A 23474-nucleotide genomic window follows, 5' to 3' on the forward strand; every position below is an offset into this window, starting at 1 on the left:
ACACACACTGAACAAATGCAGGCTGATCTCTCCACTCCAGTATTCCCCCTGCCCCACTGTCACTGATTGGGGACTGCTGGGTTCCATTCAGCCCAGATTTCTCTCAAGTTGATACATTTGGAGCCAGCCTGTCTGGGCTGCTCAGAAGGCATCAGAAGAGCTACAAATCTCCGAAGTGGACTGAGATCGACGAGCCTCTTTGCTTCAGGGCACTTTGGTGCTGTTCTCATCCTCTTCAAATCGTACCGAGGCACCTCTGAAGCAGCCTGTTTTGCCTTGTTATTTGGGATTTGGACTGAAGCGGTGCATAGCCTTAATTTTAAGGGAGCTAGAGAGGCTGCTCTGGGGAAGTCTTCTTCCATCAGGCCAGTTGGATGGGCCTAAATCTGGATCCAATGCAGTTACCTTTTAATTTTGTAATAAACATGTTTATTTCAGAGAAGTCATGTTGAAATCAAATAGGACAGGCTACCTGTACTGTGCAAAGACAGGTATATCTGTTCAAATCAAGAGAGAGAGAGAAAGCGCTAGGAAATATGACTCCTAAGTCATCTTCAAACAAGGAAGTGCACAGCAGGCCCAAGACATTTTGCTTCCTGAGAGAAAAACGCCTCGTTCCATTCCACACACAGAAGCTGTTGAATCTTACTTCAATAGTGGTGAGAAGATAACAGCATCTTCCACTGCACCTGAGGGCAGCAGCCTTGCTTAGGTGACACAGAGCAGCCCACATGGCACACATAGCAATGTCATCCAACACCTCACTGCTGCTCCCCGCCTCCACCAACTCCACTTCATACTCCCTTATGGCTGCCCCTGAGGAAGTGACTATGTGGAGCATAATTTAGAGGGAATCAATCATGCTATTGGAAGTTTTGAGGTTTCAAGAACATATCTGTAGTTCCTTCCAGGCATTCTTTTATTCAATATTATCTGATTGTATTTTTGTGGCAAAGGGAATGCTAATAGTGAAAGGGAGGACAAAAATGGTTAAAACGCTAAGATAAAATGATGAATTTAGGGGTGTATAGCAATTTTACTTCCAATCCAAGATGAGCTGGAGAAAAGTAGAAATTGTATGCATGTTTAGGGTATAGAGACAGAGAGAAAGGGCGAAGAAAGAGAATGGAGTGTGTGTGGGGGGGAAATGAATGGATGGGATCAGTGGGGGCTGGTGGCTCCGTTGTCAGTGGGGCTGTGACTCTGCTCTGGGTTTCAATCAGAACCAGTCATAACTCTAAGGGAGCTATCCAAGGTGCTGAATTCTATCCCCCAAATGGGTTGGGGTGAATGGTGTGTGTGTGTGGGGGGGACAGCTCCAGCCCCACCCACCACTAGCATGCAGCCTCCAACAGATCACCTCTGAGGGAATGTGGCTCTTGAGGAGGAGGAGGTCCCCCACTGCTGTTAAATACATTTACCTGGGAGTAAGCCCTCATGAACTCAGTGAGGATTACTTCTGAGTAGACATGTACAGAACTGCACTGTACAACTAAAACATAGGTTTTCATCAATACATTTTTTTAGTGATGAGAATAGGTATGGGGGATAAGTTTGGCTTGCATTCTAGTGTGGATTTACCTAATTTCAAACTTTTAAACAAATACGCAAGCTAAAACTAAGTTATGTATCGAAATTCATATTCCTCCAAATTGTGCAATGGAGTGCTTCAAATAATGCATACAAACATGCATATATCAGTAGAAAGTGCACACAAAAACATATATATATTACTGAAAATAACATTAAAATGCATTATATCACAAAAATTGCTTGCAAAAATGTGTATATTAGGCAAAAATGCATGCATTAGGAAAAATATGTACAGAAATGCATATGAATTTTCTTGCAAACCTTTAAAAAAAAATTCTCAAATGTGAATTTAGGTCTGGAAAAGTGTGAAATGGAGAGAAATTGAAATCATCATGTTTGTCCATCCTCTGATGAGAATGGTCATTGTTATTAGTCTCACAAAGATACAGCAAGATCAGGACCAACATGCTGAAGAGAAGACTTCCGCTGGGACGAACTAGGATTTAATTAGTAAGGACGGTTAACTTTCGACTTGTGGAGAATTTAGAGTGGCTACATTCAAAGTGTGGCCAGGTGGTGACTCCTTTAAATTGCACCACATGGAGGCTGCATCTGCCTGGCAATTTGTTGATCCGGCGTGACATATGATGCACACACAAAAGAAAAGGAAAGAAAGTCAGTATTACTAACACACAGTGCAAACTTACCTATGTGTTTATTTTATATCGCTTAGGTAGTAAAGCAGGAGTAGGCAACTTGTGGCCCTCTAGATGTTTGACTGCAAATCCCATCATCCATCACCATTTGCTATGTTGGCTAGGGCTGATGGGAACTGTAGTCCAACAACATCTGGGGGCCCACATGTTGCCCATCCCTGTTGTAAAGACTACAAACTGACCATTCTTGGGACCAGGGAGACCTGCTGCCAATCAGAGCGGATTGCCCTGGTCTAGATGGATCAATATTGGTCAACTCACTGTAAGGCAGCCTTAGATATTCAATCTGACCGTGGTAGAAAAAGAAATCAGATAACTTCTGATGAGGAAATAAAACAATAATCCAATACTGAAAAATCCCTGTTTTTATTTGTTTAGAAAGTACATACAGCAATGAATGGGGGAGGAGTATAGAGATGCAAAATACGTGATCTATCATTTCAAAAGTCAGAGTGAGACCCTTCCCGGGTGATTAGTTGTCCATCAGTCTTATATGAGCACTGAATTTGCTGTACTGCTGCTAGATTTAAAAAGGGAAAACCACATTGACTTTCTGAGAAATAAGATGAATGTCTTTTTCAGAAATTTCTCCATACAGCTAGTAGGCATCCATTTTTTTTTTTTTTAAACTGTTCTGCCTTTTTTCATTTTGCTCCTGATATTTTCCATGTAGAAAGCTGAACTCATTCAAGCCATGGTTTCTTTCCTCGGTGTCCGCCTCTGATGACAAGTAAGGATACTTGTGAATGATGACCGCCCTTTAGTTCTTGACCTTTTCTTTAATTTCTTCTGGTGTTTGAGTGAAATTCCAAGCTCCTCCATTATGGCATTGAAAGAAAGACACTGATAAAAGATGGGAGGGGAATTTTTTGTTAAGGTATTATGTTTAAAACAAATTTCCACCCTATATTGTAAAATGTACATCCAGAGTCTAAAGAAATTTAATGGGAAGGTTGCCGATTACTGGTTTGGGTTCCTTCCATTGTCATTGGGATATTTTGCAGAACTGAATTAGGAGTCTAATATGATGGTTTCTGATGGCACTATGTTTTTTGATCAACATGAAAGTTTCAATATTAGTAGGCTTCTTTATCAAAGTCTAAATGATTGACCAAAGGCTGGGCATTTGACTAAAACAGCCTTCCCCAACCTGGTGCCATTGGCCATTCAGAACATCTATCAAACCATAGTTCCTTTGAAAATAGAAATTATTGTGATCAATATTTGCTGGCTTAACAGATTTATAGATAATGGGTTGGGTCCACAGTTCCCACTCTGCCAATGGAAGGTGTCCATGTGGAGGAAACCAGGATCCAGCATTGGCTCTGGAGTTGGAAGTGTGTTTTTTTAACCAATTCCTCCTTCCCCTAGCATCCAGCAAGGCCACCAGAATACTGTTCTGGGGCATCCACAATTCTCCAAAGCAGACTATCAGTAGCACAGGGGGCTAGAGGGGGAAGAAAGGAATTGGCAAAAAGGAATTGCCACCCTGTCTCCGCAGTGAGATCATCCAGTTGGTAGACCTGCACAACTAACACAATATATCTGTAGCTTCCTACAAAGTTGTAGGACCTGGAAAAAATAATGCTTATCAGTTCTAAATAGTGCTGAACCAAAATATCACAACATTGATATTTCAAAGCAAACTGGTGGTGGTGAGGTTGTGGAGTACAACTTCACCTAAAACCCCGATTGTGCTTCTTCTGTGACTGTTCGAAAACTGTGAAGACTGAAGTAGTAAAAATTCTGTTGTCAGCTTTGAACACCACACATTAAGATTTTTTTCAGTATGACTGAGGTAAAATGAAACAGACGGCTTTAACAAAGCGTTATAGCCAACACTGTGCTAGCAGAAAAGTTACAAGAGTTGGCGTTGTTCTGCTAGCAGCAGCACAAGCCCTAGCAGAACAACTAGCACAGCTATTGCAAGCAACACCTAGCCCAGTGAAGTCACAAGGAGTTGCGCAACACCTTGCAAAGCAACTTGCACAATGCTTTGCCTAAGAAGAATGGAAGTATTGGATTTTACACTTGCGCAAGGACAGAAATGGGGTTTCCGCAAGTGGTGGAAGCATTGCCTTGTGGAAGCATTGCCCTAGTGGAATGATATTATTCTATGCAACCCAAAGTATTTTCTTTCTCTCTTAAGTCTGTGTCATGCAATAGGGGATTAGAAAGGAAGACAGATGTCAGTTTGTTTTTTTAAAAAGTGTGTCCAGAACTTCTCTGTTCAGGAGACAGGTTCATGTCAGAACATATAAAAATGCAGCTTTAAGAGCAGCATTTAAAAGAGCAGCTGTCCTGGTCACATAGACTGCAGTAGTAATGAATAACAACAATGTAACTGTAAGAAACATCTGCAGGCACCCAGATTGTATAGTCAAGTGCCAATACTGGGACCTAAGTTCTCTAAGCTATACACATTTTTCTCTTAAGACAAGAATTGCTATAAATAATTCCATTGTAATGAAGAGGATATATTGCAAGGAAGAAACTGAAAAGGACACAAAGGCTATCATTTATTCAACCTGTTTAGGTATGTGAGAAGACTTGTACTCATCCAACAGGGATTTCATTTTTCCCTTCCATCTGCTGCATTGAAAATAGGTTTTGTAGCTCCCTGATGTTTAAAAAACAACTTGCAGTATGGTGTGTTTGTAGGGGTTGTTGGGGAGGAAGCTGTGCACTTTTATGAATTACTGCCTACAGCAGGGATTATGCATATGTATAGCAGAAAACCTTATTTGCTTGCAGAAATGTGCCATAGTTCAGCAGCAGAGCATACAGTTTGCATGCAAAAAAATCCCTGGTGTAATCCCCGGTATCTCCAGGTAAGGCTGAGAATGGCCCTTGTCTAAAACTCTGAAGAATCACTGCCAGTCAATGCAAAGAACAGTGAGACAGATGGGCCGGTGGTCTGACTTGGTATGAATCAGCTTCCCATGTCCCCATCCACTGGGACCCACATAATATGATCTGTGCATAGAAGCAAAGTGTGGCATGTGCAAATGTCTGAGGATAGAAAAGTGGATGGAGGAGTCTCAGAAATCTTTAATTATCTTTATTGCTTTGGAGGGAAAGGTGAATAAAAGAAGCCAAAAGCTTAGAGAATAAAGATCAAGAAATGATGTCCATTGCAGAAACTATATTCTTGAGACATGAGAAGATGATGAAAATGGAGTATATTCACAATGTTCTATGACAGAGTTTTAAAGAAAATGGAGATGGAAACATAACAAGAAAGATGGAAATTAGTAGACAGACGGGAAGGACAGAAGCCTGCGAGCAGTGTTATTTCTATGCATAGTACAAATATGTATCCACCGCGATGCAAAGAACATGAGGTGCACTTATAAATAGCTGACTGTGGGTGTATCAGTGAATGTCTTTGTGTGGGCCTGCAACATGAGGAAAGATCAAATTGAGAAATATGGCTTGAAAGTCCATGTAGAATGTAGATATGTGCAAGGAAGAAGCAGACTAATGTATTTACACTGGAGGTGTACGCAAAACCCATGTGGAAGCTCACCTGCAAGTTCCATGCCTATCAGAATATACCGAGCTGGTGTTATATGCTCAGTTTTTTTCTTTTCCTTGCCATCATTCTTTTTTATTGTGTATATGACCATGGTACAAAGTTAAATTGAATACAAAAGAAAAACATGAATCAACACACATCTTCAATAATCTGGATAGTGGCCATGGTTTAGAATAGATCGAATAAGAAACATGGAAGCCAAGGACTAATGAAACTCAATATAGAAATGTCGATCAATTGGTGACTGCAGAAATTAGAAACAAAATTAATAACATCATTCTAAATGAAATATATTTGCTGTCTTGGATCAAACTGCAGGTTAGATAAGAAGAGAAAAATGCTATATTGTCGAGTAACAGCATGAGCATTCTGCAACATAATATGAAAAAGTCAATAGTGTGTCACTCCTGGAATCTTACGTTATACTAAACATTTGGCTATAGTCTAGGGCTGTAATTTTAGCCATAAGTACCTTCCATTCAGATCAATAGAACTCCCAAGTAAAGACAGTGAAGATAGGGGTGTAAGTATATAAGCAGTTTTGAAGTTGCACAGGCTGCCTAAGAGAACTGTGAAATCTTTGTCCTGGGAAGAGTGGGTTTAAGAAATCTTGAACTTATTGCAAACACTCTCTATCAGGCATAAAACTAACAGGATTGTAGAAGAGAGACATTATGGAGAAAAATCGTATCACTACTATATGCTGCCCCTAATATATCCAATAACAGGGTTTTTAGCTTTTTAAATAAGAGGGTTTTTAGCTTTTCCATGCACTGTCCCAGCTGCTGACTCGGAGAAGGAAATCACACACACAGCACTAAGTTGTGGATGTATTTACCCATCCAGCCAGGGATAAGCACATAGAAGCATGCTTCCATGTATCTAGTGCTGGGATTATGTGTCTTAAACTGAGTTCACCAGACAACATTGCATTTTCCATAAAACGTTCCTATAAATAATAGAGGACTGGAATTTATGTAATATAACAACGGAGTATGTTATCAGATTCTCTATGTTGCTATAATACTTTAGAAATAGGATTAATTTATGGCTTATGGAGTATAAATTATTTCCTGACATATAAACAGTGTAATTTATTTAGGAACTTTAGCTATTGAGTTTCAGTGAGATAAATATGACTTTTTCTTGACTTCACAAACACAATGCTCTCTGCCAGAAATTGTACTGTCTGTATCCACTGGGTATTTTGGTGAAGTTAATGGAAGGCGCAATCCTATCGGGGTAGGCAGCTGCCTCTGAACTCAAGAGGTGACCGCCTATCCAATGCAGGGCAAGAGAAGCATGGAGGGGATCATCCCCTCCGTGCTTCAGCTGCCCTGTATTTATGGCTAGACAACTGATTTCGGCTGTCTAGCCATGGGAACTTGGAAGCAGCAGCTGGACGACACATAGGATGTGTCGTACTGGCATTTCCGACTTCCCTGCCCTGACATGCCCCCAGGAACACCCTGTTTTTGCCCCTCTGTGCTTCTCTTCCAAGCATGGAGTGCGGGGCCATTCCGCGCTGCCTGTGAGACAGCGCGGGAGGGGGTGGCGGTTGGTTCTCAGGGAACCGACCTATCCTATGGCCGTCTAGCCACTGCCTAGTGGCCAAAGGACTGCGCCCTCAATGAAGTTAGCACAGAAACTTCTGTGAAGTTGTGCTCTCCATGCATATGCCTCCTGAATACTTTTTTTTGGAGAAGGAAGTACTGCATTGACTTTTAGCTTAGGATAAAAATTAATATTGAAAACATTCACATTCAGGTGTTGGTGTTCTGAAGGAAGAGCGCGATTTTAATTAGTTCTGCTTGAATAGGGAAGGAAAATGAAAGCAAATTATTCTTACCCCCAAACATTGAATCATACAAAAAGAATGGCAAGAAGTTATTAACCCCAGTCCAAATGCAGATGTACACAGCCAGGCACATGACTGGTGATCCAGGTCAGTGGATCTTGCAATACGATCTTGAAAGACAGCGGACAGGCATGCGTATTCCCATTCACATTCCAAAACAAATAGGAAGGTGAACCTATTCTCAAGCAGTGTGTTGTGGAAGCCGATTGCATCTGACCTGCATGAGCTGCACCTGCATTGAGGAAGGGCCTCTGTATACAAAAAACTGCTTCCATATGCATCTCTCCCAGGCTGGACTGGCTGATTGTCCATTGCCATAAGAGAAACCTGAATATCTCATACTCTACCAAACAAAAGCATTTATTAATTACAACATTTTGTTATACTATGATGTGGCATTTATAGGGCACTTAACTATATCAGTTCTCAGGATGAGTGGAGGATCATCCAACCACGTTAGCTCTTCCTGCCAAGGCGCTCTCAAGTGATGGGTATGCCCAGTGGGGTTTATTTTACATTTTGCCCCTCATTGTATAAAAGACCCTGATGCCATATCATAACCTGCTTTTGAAAGTCCTCTTATTTTCAAAAGCAGTTTACTATTTGATATGTGAGGCTATTGTTAGAAATAGCAGTCCAGAGCTCCCTCGGGCATGTGGAAAAAACAAGTTGTGTTTTCTGGATCCCAGTGAAAACATGTTCCCCCCTTAATAAATGTTGTTGAAATGGTTTGCTATTAGCTGAACGCACCTTTGCCTTACAACAACTATACAGTATGAATTGAGGGTTGTGTTCGAATCCCTCGTTCTTCCCGAATTAATTTGCCACAGTCTAACTCCGTAGATAAGGTAGTTCCAGAAGTGGAGTTGGATGGATGGGTTTGCTTGCACTGTAGTCCATAAAAGAAACAAAAGGCCTGGTTGCATGCAGAAAGGAAAAGATGGAAGAAGAAAATAAAGATAAAAATGATTAACCAAACTAACAAAAAAGTTTAGAATGATAATGATACCAAAACTATAGGACATAATTATGGAAAATGAAAACTGTAAAAAAATGCAACAATGAATTGAACTTTTAAGAATGTACATATTATATTTGGGCTTTATATTAGCATTCAAGTGTTAAGAATCTAGCAATTTGTGTGACTGCTCCATCGTATTTCTCTTAATTCTTTGATTAAATGCTGGCAGAAAATAACAATTCATAGGACAATACCCATATTTTGCCTTTTTCCAAATAGAAAGAGTTACAGCACCTCTTTAATAAAACATACTCTAACCAGACTTAATCCAATTTATCTGGGATGCATATGTTATTCTCATCAGCTGAATTCTTCTGACATTTGTGGGTTCCAGATAACCTGATCTTATTTTGAGGATTGATAGTGATGTGTTAGTGTTCTGCCATTTCCCCATTTTTGATAACTGGACTTTGCTCAAACTGCTGCACATGCAGAGTTAGTTGCAGTTTCCAGGTTATGCCTCCCTGCCTCCACACCCCATTTCTGGTTATCAGTGCATTAAAAAGATGTGCAAAAATTAATCTTGGTAAGACAAGCAGGTGTACATTGTTGAAGTCAGAGTGCAAAAAGGGATCCCTGCTGCAATTGTATGATTGCAACAAGCTTCCTTTAAGTTATCAACAATGTGCATATACCTTTGTGAGCCTTGGTAACATGGTAAGCAAAATGAAGAAGGAAGTGATTCCAACGTTAATTTTAGAAATTCTCCAGGTTTAACTGGAAGGCAGCCAATACAGTACGCAGGGCAGAACTGTCAACTTGAGTAACAATAATGAAACAGAACAGGGGACAACTGACACTTGCCATCTTTCCATCATACAGTAAGAGGATCTGGCATAAATGGAATCAGCATTATATCAGATTTCTCCTCTCGGATGCAAAGGATGAAGACCTGTACATAGCTGTGAACTTGTCATTCCCACAAAAATGAATGTGGATGTACATTAACAATGCAATCCTATATGTGTGCCTACTCAGAAGTGAGGCTCACTGAGTTCAGTGAACTTTACTACCAGGTTAGTGTGTATAGGATTGCAGCCTAAAGGTATATTATCAGCTGCAGGGCTGCAGTCAATGGGCACCAGCAAACATAAGCTCCCGTGTAGCCTCCATTCATTTCCACAGAATCAGATTGAAATGAATAGGATTTTCACAGCAGTAGTGCTTTGCAGGTTGCCTTGACAGTATTCTACATTTACTCCAGAAACAAATAAAGCATTTACTAGTCATTTTGCTCGCTTTAAAGTAAAGAGGCTTGAAAGATGGAGTGGCCACTGAAAGGCATATTATTTTCACAAACATGATTCATCAGGATTTCTAGGAACACCCATGTATTTAGATTAGCTTGACAAATGTGGAGTTCAGTTTTGGAACTTGATCCTATTCTTAGGGGTGTACGAAATACTCACCCCATTCCGTTTTGTGGTGTCCGCTGGGGAGGGGGGGGAGGCGATCCGTCCCTCCCCCCCAGAATCTTGGCTGTCCGGCTCCGCTCCACGGCTGGACTGACGTACTACGGACGCAAATGGCGTCCGGCGTAGCGGATACCATTTGCATCCCTGCTCTTTGACGTAATAGGCTACGCAAACCTTTTCATAGCCTATCGCGTGAAGGAACAGGAACGCAAATACGCCATTTGTATCCTTGTTTTTTTCATGCAATAGGCTACGTAAAGATTTATGTAGCCTATCACATCAAAGAGCAGGGACGCAAATGGCGTAGCTGTCAGTCCAGCCAGCAATACGGCAATGGCGGCCATATCGCTGGGGCTTTGGAGCCGGCGGCAGGCAGGATCCGGCCAGCGAGGACTTCGTGTGGAGGCGGAGGTAGGAGATCCGATCCTCCACGGACTTCAGGGGCCAGATTCAATAGAATCCGGCCTCACTGGGGTCCGTGGAGGATTTCTCTGACATCCCTACCTATTCTTGGCTGTAAGACACGCTGAGCTGTGAGCCACAATGGCTGCAACAGCCTCATGTACAATACAAGCAGGGTAGTGCTGGACAGCTCTGTCTGTTGCAAGTTGGCAGAGGAAACACTCACGCTACAATCTCCTATCTAGTCCAAAGTTCTGTTAGGAACATAGGAAGCTGCCTCATACTTAGTCAGACCATTGGCCCATCTAGCCAGTATTGTCAACACTGACTGGCAGCGGCTCTCCAGGTTTTCAGACAGGAGGTTTTCCTTCCCTACCTGGAGATGCTGGTGATTGAACATGGAACCTTCTGCATGCAAAGCAGGTGCTCTACCACTGAGCCATGGCCCCTCCCTCTCAAGCTAACACAAGGCTTCTCCAGCAGTAAAGCACTGGGACTGCCCTGGCAAGCTTTATGATGGGCATGGGCATGCAAGAGGCAATGGTGGCAGCTCTTCTTGAATATCCATCCCTTCCCTGTTCCAGAAGACTCGTTGAGGAACATTCATGTACCCCACCGAGCCTTTGTAGCAGTGTTCAAACAGCAGGGCCCAGGACCAGCTCTGAAACCTGGGAGCAGAAGGATAAAGAATCTCCTTGCACTGGTGATGTCAACGGAACTCTGGAGTCTCTGCTGCAGTGCCTTTATAGCAGGGTCACATGCAGTGCTGGGAGCTGAGCCGGGGGCTGCACCCATGTATGCAAAACACAGACATGTGCATGTGTGCATGCAAATGCACCCATGCACAGCCTTCACCTTTTCCCCCTTCTCACCCACATCGACACTCCCCTCCCCCCACCATCTTAGCATGCAGGTGTGGGGTGGTTTATACCTTCCCTCCCTGTGTGCTGAGATCACTTCACACCTCCCCATTCCCAGATCACCAATCCACTCTCCCCATGCATCTTCTTCCCCATTTAAATTGTGCTCTCCACAGCCACCAAACAGCTGTTTGGTGGGCTGTCGAGAGTGCAGTTTTGCTGGGGAAGACAGGGTGAAAGGCTATCTGCGCAGACTGTCTTCCCCAGCAAAATCATTTGCTGACTAGCACAGATTGGGCAGTACCCTGGGTACTCCCCTCTCCTCATTAACAAGGCAGCATCAAAACACCTGGCAAACATTAGATGGAGGAGCTGGATTCTGAATGCTATAGCTTTAATTTGAAATTCCCATGGGCACTTTCACATTGAAACTGTTCAGCCTGCATCCATCCATCCATCCACCCACCCAACCTGGGCTGTTAATAGGGATGTCAGAGAAATCTGCAACAGAACCAAATGAGTTCAGATTTTCATGAATCTGACTCGTGGATTCTGCAGCGGACCGGCTTCTCCCCTGTTGGATGGATTCTGCAAACTTGCAGACCTATTTCTGACTTTCCTGAATTTTGCACAAATTTCATCATAGAAAAATATGCAAAATAAAAAACACAGCCAAAAATGCACATCTCCCCCATAGGCTAAAGTGTGAAAATGTGCATTTCGGGGATTTTGTGAATGGTCGCATGTGCAAAATTGTGTAATTGTACATTCACGCACATGCGGATCTGTGCAAATTTGGAAACAAAAAAAAAATCCAATTCCTTCAATGGGCAGACAATAGAACGAAGGGCACCTGACAATCCGCAAAACACAGACGGAACGGATTTTACACAATCCATACATCCCTACCTGCAGGTATGAAGCTTAAACACTATATTCTCCCATTGCACCAGGCAGTTAAGCAGAAAGATGTTTAGCTGAACACTCAGTGAGTACCATCTTAGTGGGACACAATGTAACCGTGACCTTGCTTCCAGCCGCTGGCCCTTATGTTAGGCAGAGTGAGGCGGCAGCTGATTTTGGGTGTCATGAAAGAACAGCAAACTTTTAGTTATTTAAATTATTATTGTAATTTTACTCTCAAGGAGAGGAATGTTTAGGTTGTTGTGCTTCAGTTGCTAAAATTACTTGACCATCCTTGGGTACTTTGCACTTCAGCTTGGTATGGGCACCATTTGCTGCTCCACCTCAGGAAGCAAATTATTATTATTATTATTATTATTATTATTATTATTATTATTATTAACTATTATTATTACTACTATTTTATTACAGTTATCCTGGGCCAGCCCAGCACAAGGGGGGTCTTTTCGGCCCAATAACTAACAAGAAGAGGGAGCAGTTTTTGTGTGCACCCTCTGGATCTTCTACCCTCAAGCTAATGGATTGTTTTTTGACTTGTGCTTGTATACATAGATGCTACCAAACTTGACTTACCTGTTCAATGTCACTGTTTTTTCTCGATTTGTAAATAAATTCTCCAATCGCTACAAAGACAGAAAGAACAAGTCCTGCGGCAAGCACTATGAAGATGCCCCCAATATTCTCCACTCCAAGGGCGCTGGCTTCTTTGCTGTCCTCCTCAGGGCAACCATTGCCTCGCCACCACTTCTCTTTCATCATGTGCAGCTTTCCTTCTTCTTGCAACTGGAGAATGGCAATAGTAATTTTATCTCTATAAGGGGAGCCTGAGGAAAGAACAAGAAAACTCAAACCAAGGTTTAAAATGACATCTAAGTAAGAACACAGGCAAAAGCACAGTTACCAATCTGATACAGCCCGTTGTGTTCTGAACCCTGCAAAAAAGAGAGAGTGTGCTGAATAATGTTACATGCACCCCACGTCTGCTCCAGGGCCACAGTGCTTACCCAGGTTTTGGTTGCTTTTAGAAGGAGGTTGCTGGAAGCTTACTGGTGTTTTGCAATATTTGGTTTATTTACAAATATGCAGCTAGTGTAGCTTAAATACTCCAAGACAGCCCACATCAGGTCTCCAAGGAGACTGACTGACTATCTATCTATCTATCTATCTATCTATCTATCTATCTATTTCATGTCTATACTGCCCAATAGCTGAAGCTCTCTGGGTGGTTCACAAAAATTAAAACCAAACGGCACACAATAACACTTTATAAAATATATAGAACATTAAAACCACAATATAACAATACAACCACAATAAAATCTAGCAGCAGTGCAGGAATTTAAAATACAGATTTAAAACAGCAAAGCTAAAAGTCCAGAAAGCTAAAATACTAAAATGCCTGGGAAAATAAAAAGGTCTTCACCTGGCACCGAAAGGAATACAATGTAGGTGCCAGGCGAACCTCACTAGGGAGCTCATTCCACAGCTGGGGTGCTACAGCAGAAAAGGCCCTCCTCCTAGTAACCACCCGCCTCACTTCCTCTGGCAGGAGCTCACGGAGAAGGGCTGCTGAGGATGATCTTAAGGTCCGGGCAGGCACATATGGGAGGAGGCGATCCGTCAGATAACCTGGCCGGAAGCTGTTAAGGGCTTTAAATGTTAATAACAGCACTTTGAATTGGGCCGGGAAATGGACTGGCAGCCAGTGCAACTGAAAAAGTACTGGTGTAATATCAGCTCGCTGGCCAGTCCCTGTTAACAATCTTGCTGCCCTATTTTGGACCAGCTGAAGTTTCCAGACTATTTTCAAAGGCAGCCCCATGTATAAAGCATTGCAGTAATCCAGACGAGAAGTTATCAGAGCATGGATAACTGTAGCTAGGCTATCTCTGTCCAGATAAGGGTGTAGTTGGTATACCAGCCTAAGGTGATAAAAAGTGCTCTGTGTCACTGGGTTCACCTGTGCCTCAAGTGACAGTTCTGGATCCAAGAGCACCCCCAAACTATGCACCTGATCCTTGAGGGGGAGTGCAACCCCCTCCAGAACTGGTTGAATATCACCTAGCTGGGCAGACGAACCATCCACTAACAGTACCTCCGGCTTGTCTGGATTGAGTTTCAGTTTACTGGCCGTCATCCAGTCCATTACCAAGCCCAGACACTGATTCAGAACAGCTACTGCCTCACCTGGGTTTGATGAGAAAGAGAGGTAGAGCTGGGTGTCATCCGCATATTGATGGCACCTTAGCCCACACCTGCGGATAACCTCCCCCAGCGGTTTCATGTAGATGTTAAACAGCATGCGGGATAAAATAGAGCCCTGTGGAACCCCATGGCACAATTGCCATGGCACAGAGCAATAATCCCCCAGCACCACCTTCTGGAATCGGCCATCCAAGTAGGAGCAGAACCACTGCAGTGCAGTGCCTCCAACTCCCAACCCAGACAACCTATCCAGAAGGATACCATAGTTGATGGTATTGAAAGCCGCTGAGAGGTCCAGGAGAATCAACAGGGTTGCACTCCCCCTGTCCCTCTCCCAGCAGAGGTCATCCCACAGGGTGACCAAGGCAGTTTCTGTTCCAAAACCAGGCCTGAAGCCCAGTTGAAATGGATCTAGATAACCAGATAGACAACCAGCACTCTTAAGAGTTTTACAGAGCCCAGGCTCAATTCTCTGTTTCAAAAGTGTATCCTCACACACAGACATCTAGATTACATCATTTCCACAAAGGAGGGGGGAGCAACCCCCCCCCCCCGGAAATGATGTAATCCAGATGTCTGTGTGTGAGGATACACTTTTGAATCAGAGAGCCAGAGAAAGAAACAGAGAATTGAGCCTGGCTGTTGTAAAGCAACCTCTAGCAGTATGCCAACAGCCACGCCAGAAAAAGCGCCGCCTTACTCTATTGGCACATTGCTAAGGGCCACTTATGAAACCAGTATATCAATAGTGCAAGCAGACCAGCAGTGTTGGATACCGCTCAGAATAGCCACACGATGCCTTTTGATAGGTAGTGCTAGGAGCTGTTCATCTGGAGGCACCAACTGTTTTCAGTGGAACTGTTTAGCACCTACTTAACTCTGTCGTCTTGAAATCAATGGGACTTGCAAGTGCTGGATTACATCCAGTTTTTGTATTTGCCCAATGAAGTATTGGAACTACTAAGCAGCACTCAGGTCTGTACAGCATTTCCATCTTTCATTATCACTTTGGTTCATGGGTTTGTTAAGGTCTCATGATATCTCTAGCTGCATAGATTCCTCGTGCGCACGTGCACCCCATTGTGACCCTCATTGTAAAATGTCCTCAGCATCAAACCACTCTATTAGACAGTTGTCTACAATATGGAGAAAAGGACTCCTTACATTACATAACGGCATATATTGGCTTGTCATATATAAGTACTGGTATGGGAAAAACATTCAGTATTACTGAGTCGGTTAAACACACACACACACACACAGTTTGTTCATAATGAAATGTTTCTTTTCATTCTAAAGTGGTAATATCACTTCAAATTCCAGCCATTTATACTGACCTGCTACAGTCAATATAAATATCCTCCCCCAAAAAAGAGTCTTATGCCTCCTTAAAGATGAACAGGCATATTTTGGCATAAGATTTCATAGTCTAGAGTCCACTTCATCAGATGTGTTAAGTGTTATATTCAGTTCATTAGATGAAGTGGGCTCTAGTCCAAGAAAGCTCCTGCTACAATGAAATCTGTTCACCTTTAAGGTGGCACAAGAGTACCAGTTCAACAACAAACAGAAGACAACAAGGCAATAACCTATTCTGTGTGATGAAAGAAAACATCTGTGTTCATTGACTTTGTGATTCATCTTGGGTTATGAAAATTTTAACTTTTTGGTTTGTTTAAATTGTGTGCATGACATTGTGATTTCATTACAAACGCATATGTATCTTCCCAAATCTTTCTTTAAAATCCTATTAATCATACAAGAAGCCATTTACAACTTCAGCCCCACGGCGGTATTTCTGATGCACACTTCTCTCAAAGGAACCGCCATCTGTCCTAGCTTATTCCTTTGTTGTTCTTGGTTTGAAGCACAGAATCTTTATCACTGCTTTGAAATCTTTACATTGCATCAATCATTACCTTGGAACTTTTGCATTTTTGTTTTTGTTTTGTTTTTCCCTGGAGAACTGGAGAATGTTTTCATGAAAGAAATACAATACACTCAAGAACATTATTCAATGAAATAAAACTTTGTAAATGAAGAGCTCAGATAAACCTGGTCCTAAAACATCATTTCTAAGCTCCTAAGTCAATAATAATATGCCTCTGGGATGATGGATGACAAACTGACAATTGTACAAATGTATTAAAATGGTTGAATGTGTTTGTGTCTCTTAGGGCGCAATCCTATGCATGTTAAGACAGAAAAAGTCATACAGCTCCCAGCATTTTCTTGCCACCCATGCTGGCTGGTAATGCTGAATTGTAGGACCTTTATCTGTCTAAACATGCATAGGATTGCGCCCTTAGGTATATTAGGGTTGCAGTCCTATGCACACTTACCTGGGAGTAAGTCCCATTGCACTGTATGGGATTACAGTACAAGACTCCACTCCTACATGTGTGGAATGCTCCAATATAATTCTCCCCTTCCCTGTCAAGCATGCTGCTGGTGTGCAGCCCAATGCAGTTGGATGACTCAAGTCAAACAGAGCTTCTGCTGCCCTTTCCCTCGGGGCATCCAACATCTCATCATTGCTCGGCCTCTGGGCATGGCTACACATCTACTTTTTCTGAGAGTAGTCTAATACTGTAAACCTGTAAATATTACCAGGGCCCCATCTATATGGCACCGCTTTGACCCCATTGCAACTGTGCAGCAATGTGGCTTCGAATCACCATGCCCTGCGATACACTCACGATGTACTGCGTGAGACTCACCGTGCCCTTTTCTTTGCCATTATACTGAAATGTGCAGCTGTGCACTCCCACGAGTGTGGCTGTTTTATATTTCATGGGCTCTACTGTGTCTTTCCGACCCCGTTTTAGGTAAAAATTGGGTGTTTTGTGCTCCTTCATTTCAACACCATCAGTTTGTCAGTTCCCCATCCTGAGACTCTTGCGATGGTTTGCACTCACAAGCGTGAGCACTACATGCCTAGCCATCACTCCAAAATGGTGCCCAGAGTGATGTTGTTCCTTCCTCCAAGACTCTCCCCGGCCCTTGGGTACTGAGTCCAAAAGCAAACATTGCGAAGATACGAAGCTTCAAAAATGTGTGAAAGTGTGATTAAATAAATGAAAACGTCCCTCTGTGCCTCTGTAACTGCACAGGTGCGAAGGGATGGGGAGTGACAGGGCATCACAGGGTGATGCAGGCACTATGCATGCCTACAACACGCCCACTGTAAGATGCGAACTCAGTTCAGGGAAGGAACAGATGGCCCGCAACCACGGGGGAACCCACAGCAAACCCCAAAATTGCGGTTAAACAACTCCTTGGAACTCCGGTTTTTCCGGGCAAAAACCCTCCACGGGTGGCTGCGAAGTCGTAACTGCATCGTCTATCACGACGGACCTCGACTCGCACCCGCCCTGGAGTAAAAGCCTGGTGTAGATGGGGTGAGGCTCAGGAAGGGCTTGCACTTGACAGGAAACCTGCTCCTTCCCCCAAGCCTGCAGCAGTGTTAGGGCCAGAACAGCATTTCCGACAGCCACGACATGAGCTGGGGCACACAGGACTAGAGTGGGGATGCACTTTGATCTACACACTGGCTGGTGAAGGGGTGGGGCCAGGAAGGGTATTCAAGCCCAGGGGCTGCCCTCCAGATGTTTTGACCTAAAACTCCCATCAGACCTAGCCAGCACAACCAATGGTGAGGGATTGTGGGAGTTGTAGGACAAAATATCTGGAGGGCCACAAGGTGCCCACCCCTGCTGTAGGATCATTGAGGGGCCAAGTAGGAGTTTTGTTTTGTTTTGTTGCTTTGCTGGTGGATCAGATTGATTCAAGAGAATCAGGTTGTTCACCTAATCCACTCTGCAGCTAAGGGGGAACTGGCAGTTATCATGGTATGTGTGTGTGTGTGTGTGTGTGTGTGTGTGTATGTCACAAAAGCAGGGCAGTGCAGCAAACAGGTTCCAAGCAGAAGCTACTGGTGAACACCCAGAGGCACCAAGATGGTGAAGGGAGATTCCTTGGACTCACCGTTAGAGATTTGGGACCTTTGGGTGGGGAAGGAAACCACTGGGGCTTGCCTGGTTCACAGATCCAAAGTCTTGCAGAGGAGGAGAGGTGCATCAGGAAGGCCTCCCGTAACACCAAAAGACTTGGCCAGATGGGACTGAAGAAGACAAGTACACTGCTAGCTCAGGGCAGGACAGGCTCACCCTTGATGATGTATATAAGGGGAGATTGCCTAGGCAGTTCTTGAGCAGGCAGCTCCTGCACAGCTTTCGATATATGAGCTCTATGGAACCCTGTTCTGTACTCCACTCTCTGTGTGGGCAGACCTTCTTCTTAGCCCCTGTATTTCAAGTTCTGCTCCACCTTCTCTCATGGTTTACGGCAGGCAACATTTTAAAATGGATGCAAAGATAACAGGTGAAGTAGCATATATATGTTTAACTTGACCATTTAATGCCTGAAGGCCTGGATTTTAGTGACTCAGGGAGGAAATTCCCAGCAACGCAGAGTTCTTTGGTGTGTTCTCTCATGATTAGAATGCTTCAAAGATGCAAAAGAGTAGCATGGGGTGCTGCTTCAGTATGCTGTCAAGCTATTTCTTTCTCCCAAAGCTGTATTGCACATCTCTTGCCAAACAGTAAATGTTTCAGATTTAAAAATATCCTAATTTACCTATCACAGTATCACCAGTGATATGGATACGTTTCTTACCAATGGGAGTTCCTACACCATAACCTTTGGAATCAATGAGCCCCCCAATCTGGGTGAGATTGCAGTTTCTCTGAGTGACATATTCTATACTGGTTGATTCCATCAGCAGAGCGTAATCTGTGGTGAGCACACGCTGGATTCCCTCGTCGTTATTCTTTACCAGGGCCGTCTGCTGCCTGCTACTCATAAACGCCCACATTTTCTCATATGTTGATATTTTTGATTTCTAAAAAGAGAAATGATAACTGTCAGAAATAACCCCTGTTCATACATGTTAAAGCATTCCTGGGTGGCATCAGCTGTTTTCTGAGTGCAGGAGAGAGAAATTAATATCCTTTCCCATTCAATTGCTTTCTACTAAATCTAGCCCTATGAGCAATAGTTGTACAAATATGTTTTATTTCCATCAGACAATATACTAAGCATGTGGCTTCTATAATGCCTTTGGTCACAAAAGGGCACAATTTTAATGGAGGCCTGTGGGTTGAGGACTCTGGAGTTAATGGTACAGGAGAAGAGCTGTGTGTTTTTTTACTTTGATTGGTTGTGATAGAACGTATATAGATAGATTGTCAGCTTCAAACAAAAGATGTAAAGGCAAACTGTTAAAACAATGAACACAAGAACTGAACTAAGTGTGGTTTTAATATATTTTGCACACTGCCCCGTGATTTGATAACCAAGGTACGTAATGTTTTAAATAAATAATGCCATCATAAGTGCCAGTTTTTGGTGGAAAGGCAGGGTATAAACCAAAAATAAATACATACATACATAGGCCTTGAGTTTCAGTTATAAACTGCAGGTCAGCTATTTGTCCTTTAAATTCAACATTTAGGTTTCAGAGTTTTGAATTTTGGAAATGCAAAAATCTGTATTTAAATGTATGATGTTCTAAATGATCTGACACCATTGTGTAGAAAACACATTCCATAATAAAGAACATTATGGTCCTAATCTTGTTCTTCTTATCACTACTGAGGATGACAATTTTTGTTGGTAAAATCAATTAGGGTGCAATCCTATGCATGTTTAGAGAAAAAATCCTACAACTCCCCAGCCAGCTCCCTTTGGATGGTACCAGTTTCATAATCTTAAGAAGTCTGAATGAAAACCAGTGCCCATAAATGAGGGACACTCATCTATGACTCTTTATGGGAACAGGGTATGAAAAGATCCCCTGCTACCCTCACCAAGCAAGATGGGATCCCATCACAGTCTTTATACTCATGGATAGGTCTAGCCAATTCTTTGTGAGACTGTGGGCATCTGTACATCAGCCTAAAATTCTGCATTTAAAATGGGGCTTTCTGCTTCCATTTTAAATGCAGGATCACAACGACTCCGTCTTTCACCCACTTCCTTTTCCCCCACCCCCTTCCCCCTCCTTCTCCCCATATCTGAGTCTTCCATTATCTTTCATTGATCTTGCGCCCCTTCTTGACACTTTTACTCTTTTCACGGAGGAAACTGAAGTGGAACACAACACGGTAATTTGATAGCTCATTACCTGTGATCTATTTAAAAATGGAACAAAGGGCATTTAGTGCAGGAGAGTCCTTGAATGATCACGGCGTCATCTCAAGACCCCGCAAACTTCTGTGAAGGAACAATCTCAATCGCAGGATAAAAGCTCAGTGTGAAGGTGCCCAGGATTCTGTCTCTATAAACAGAATCTCATGGAAAGATCCCAAGGCAGTGAGATATTACCTTGATGGTGAACATACCTGCATGTTTAAACTGACATTAAACTGTAGGTTTTCAGTATGCGAACTTTTATGATGTCACTTTCATTATGCTATCTTAAACAAAACATCATTTTTGACTTAAATGTCAAAGTTATTTTGTGCACATAGAATACCATTACAAACACTTATCTAACCCATATCTTACCTTAGGGCATAGGTTTCCACATGACTGCAATCAGGGAAACACATGTGCACACACAAGCAACACAATATACTAACTGGTTAAGAAACTGGTTAAGAAACCTGGTTTAGAATGCCAAATTTCAGTGTTTATCCTTGCAGCAATGCTGCGAAATAAGTAATTACAATTCTAACTTTAGAAATAAGAAACTAGGACAGAGAAGTAATGCCTTGACTGTCTCCAGTACTGAAGTACAACTTAGCACTGATTCACCTGACAATCAGGCACATTGTGGCATCTGGAAATCCAGTTAAAATCAGTGCATACGTTGCTTTTCTTCCTTCGGTGGCCTGGTTGCTTGTGGTTGCCACACAAATGATCAGGCTTTTTGCATGAATCGGGGCTAAACTAAGCATTCTGCCAATCAAACATAGTGTAGCTATGTGCGACAGTTTTTATTACTCTTATGTAAGCACATGCATCCCCAATTTGGATTGGGACCACAGTGCTCCAGGAGGGGTGTTTAAACCTTCCCCCACCCATTTTTTCCCTGAAATCCCCCACCTCCCACTGCAGTGTGTGTGTGTGTGTGTGTGTGTGAAAGGGGGGAAAGTCTCCATTGGAGTCCATAGAGGCTGTTCCTCCTTTTTTTTTTTAAACACCCTGCTCCTGTGGATGGGGGAAATTTTGAGGGGAAAAGGTTGGGGGAGAGGTTTAACAGCCCCCCCCCCCAGTCTTAATGTCTTAATTGAGGTCACAAGTGTTTATACAAGAGTACAGATAGCTACACTATGCATGATTAGGGGAATACTTAGTTTGGCCTCACTAGCCACTGTAACTGTGCTAACAGCTCATTTCTATGTGAGTTGGCCCCTGCACGTGACTAATGTAGGAAGTCAATGAATAGATTTATTGGAAGAGACCCCCTTATGGCTGTGAGAATTAGTCCAGAGCTGGGATTTGAGCCTGGATGTTTCAGGGGTAACTTCAACAGTTAGCTAATCAATCACATTAATTCCGGGTTCAAAGCATGAAAGTAGTGGACACAGCTGGAGGCTACCGTGCCCAGTCATTTCTCCTCAGTCCTCACTTGCGAACTCTAATCAACTGGCATACTACAGCCCCCTGGAATTCCAGAGGAGTAATAAACTCGGCATAGACTGTTCATTATTTTAAACCTGGTGATTTTTTCATGCAATCTGTATCTGAACCCTTATTATGAAGGAAAAAGTAGAATAATAATATTATCTCTTTCTTTTTGGAAAGACAGTTTCCTTCATGCATTCACTGCTCTGCAAACCAAGAAGTTTAAAGACTTCTGGTGTGTGTGTTTTTAAATACCCCCCCCTCTAATTCTTGTCTTGTGCTGTCCAAGCGTCACTACCCTCATTTATTTAGTTTCCTGGTATAGGCTTCTGAGAAACATGATCTTATGAGGGGCAATGCCTTTCTTATATGGAAAATCATTTCAACCCAGACACCTGTTGAGTGTGTTACATTATTGATTCAACTAGTACAATACTAAAATCCTTTGGAGCTATAGTCTCCAAACCCATCTTAGCAAAAACATATTGTTATAAGACTCAATTATAAGTACTATGGCAGGAAAATAAGATATTCAACAACAAAAATAGGGAAGTGGTTTCAAAATTAAACGAATGCAACTATTCTTTGATTCACTTCTTTCTGTGTTCTTTTTTTGTTGTTTGATTGTAGCAAGGAAGAAAGAACTCTATGGATTACACAAACAAAAATCAGCCTCAAAGGCATCAGGTGCCTTACTAATGCATTTAGTTTATTCATCTGGTCTTCAAGAAGCAGGCTTTATTCATGAACCAAGATGTCAAGGAGGCTCGTCATTAACTGTACTTACCCGCCTATGTAAAAAGATAGGCATTTATGCTTCAGTAAATTGCCAGGGGAAAAAAAGAAAAAAACACGTTTAAATTGCTCGTTTCTGAGAAGAGTCAGAAATATTTTTTTAAATGCAGTGAATTTCCTGTCTCCATCTGTAACATAGCTTCACCATGAACTTGCAAACCTGTGGGTACTAGCAGCCATTTAAAATGCCAAGCTGACAACTACAGAAACTGGAAATATTTGCTCACAGAATACGGCGGAGGTAGCAAAAGCATATTTCGTTCCAAATTCCCATAGCTTTGCCAATCTGTCACAGCTTCTTTAGAGTGATAGCTTCCTAAAGGTTAGCTTTGTCTCTGTGTATCATGCATAGATCCCACAGTGCGGAGGAAGGTAACTAAAATCCCTGCATCTGTTCAGGTCTGCCCTCCCTGAGACTGGCAACTGCTGGTTATATACAGTATATCTGCCATATTCATGGGTTCTTGGCATACTCAAGCTCAGAGCATCAAACCAATAAACCTAGAGCAGTTCCTGTGAACTAAATTAAATTTAATGTGATTATCCCAGAGTAAAATTTGTTAGAACTGTAGATG

At 42.6% G+C, this 23474-nt stretch overlaps 1 protein-coding gene across 1 annotated transcript in view; it reads right to left on the reverse strand.

Moving 5' to 3' along the window:
- Window positions 1-2936: 2936 nt before the first annotated feature.
- GRIK1 (glutamate ionotropic receptor kainate type subunit 1) overlaps window positions 2937-23474 on the reverse strand; it is a 258943-nt gene continuing 238405 nt past the window's right edge. Inside the window, exons 15-17 of the mRNA XM_084841714.1 lie at window positions 19150-19375; window positions 12841-13091; window positions 2937-3092 (exon numbers count right to left, since the gene is read on the reverse strand). Of these exons, the coding sequence (XP_084697840.1) occupies window positions 2937-3092; window positions 12841-13091; window positions 19150-19375 (633 nt within the window). The remainder of the gene's footprint in view (window positions 3093-12840; window positions 13092-19149; window positions 19376-23474) is intronic.

This window comes from Heloderma suspectum, chromosome 3 (assembly GCF_057233095.1).
Source record: "Heloderma suspectum isolate Gila_16-S chromosome 3, 16-S_ref, whole genome shotgun sequence".
Classification (NCBI taxonomy): domain Eukaryota; kingdom Metazoa; phylum Chordata; class Lepidosauria; order Squamata; family Helodermatidae; genus Heloderma; species Heloderma suspectum.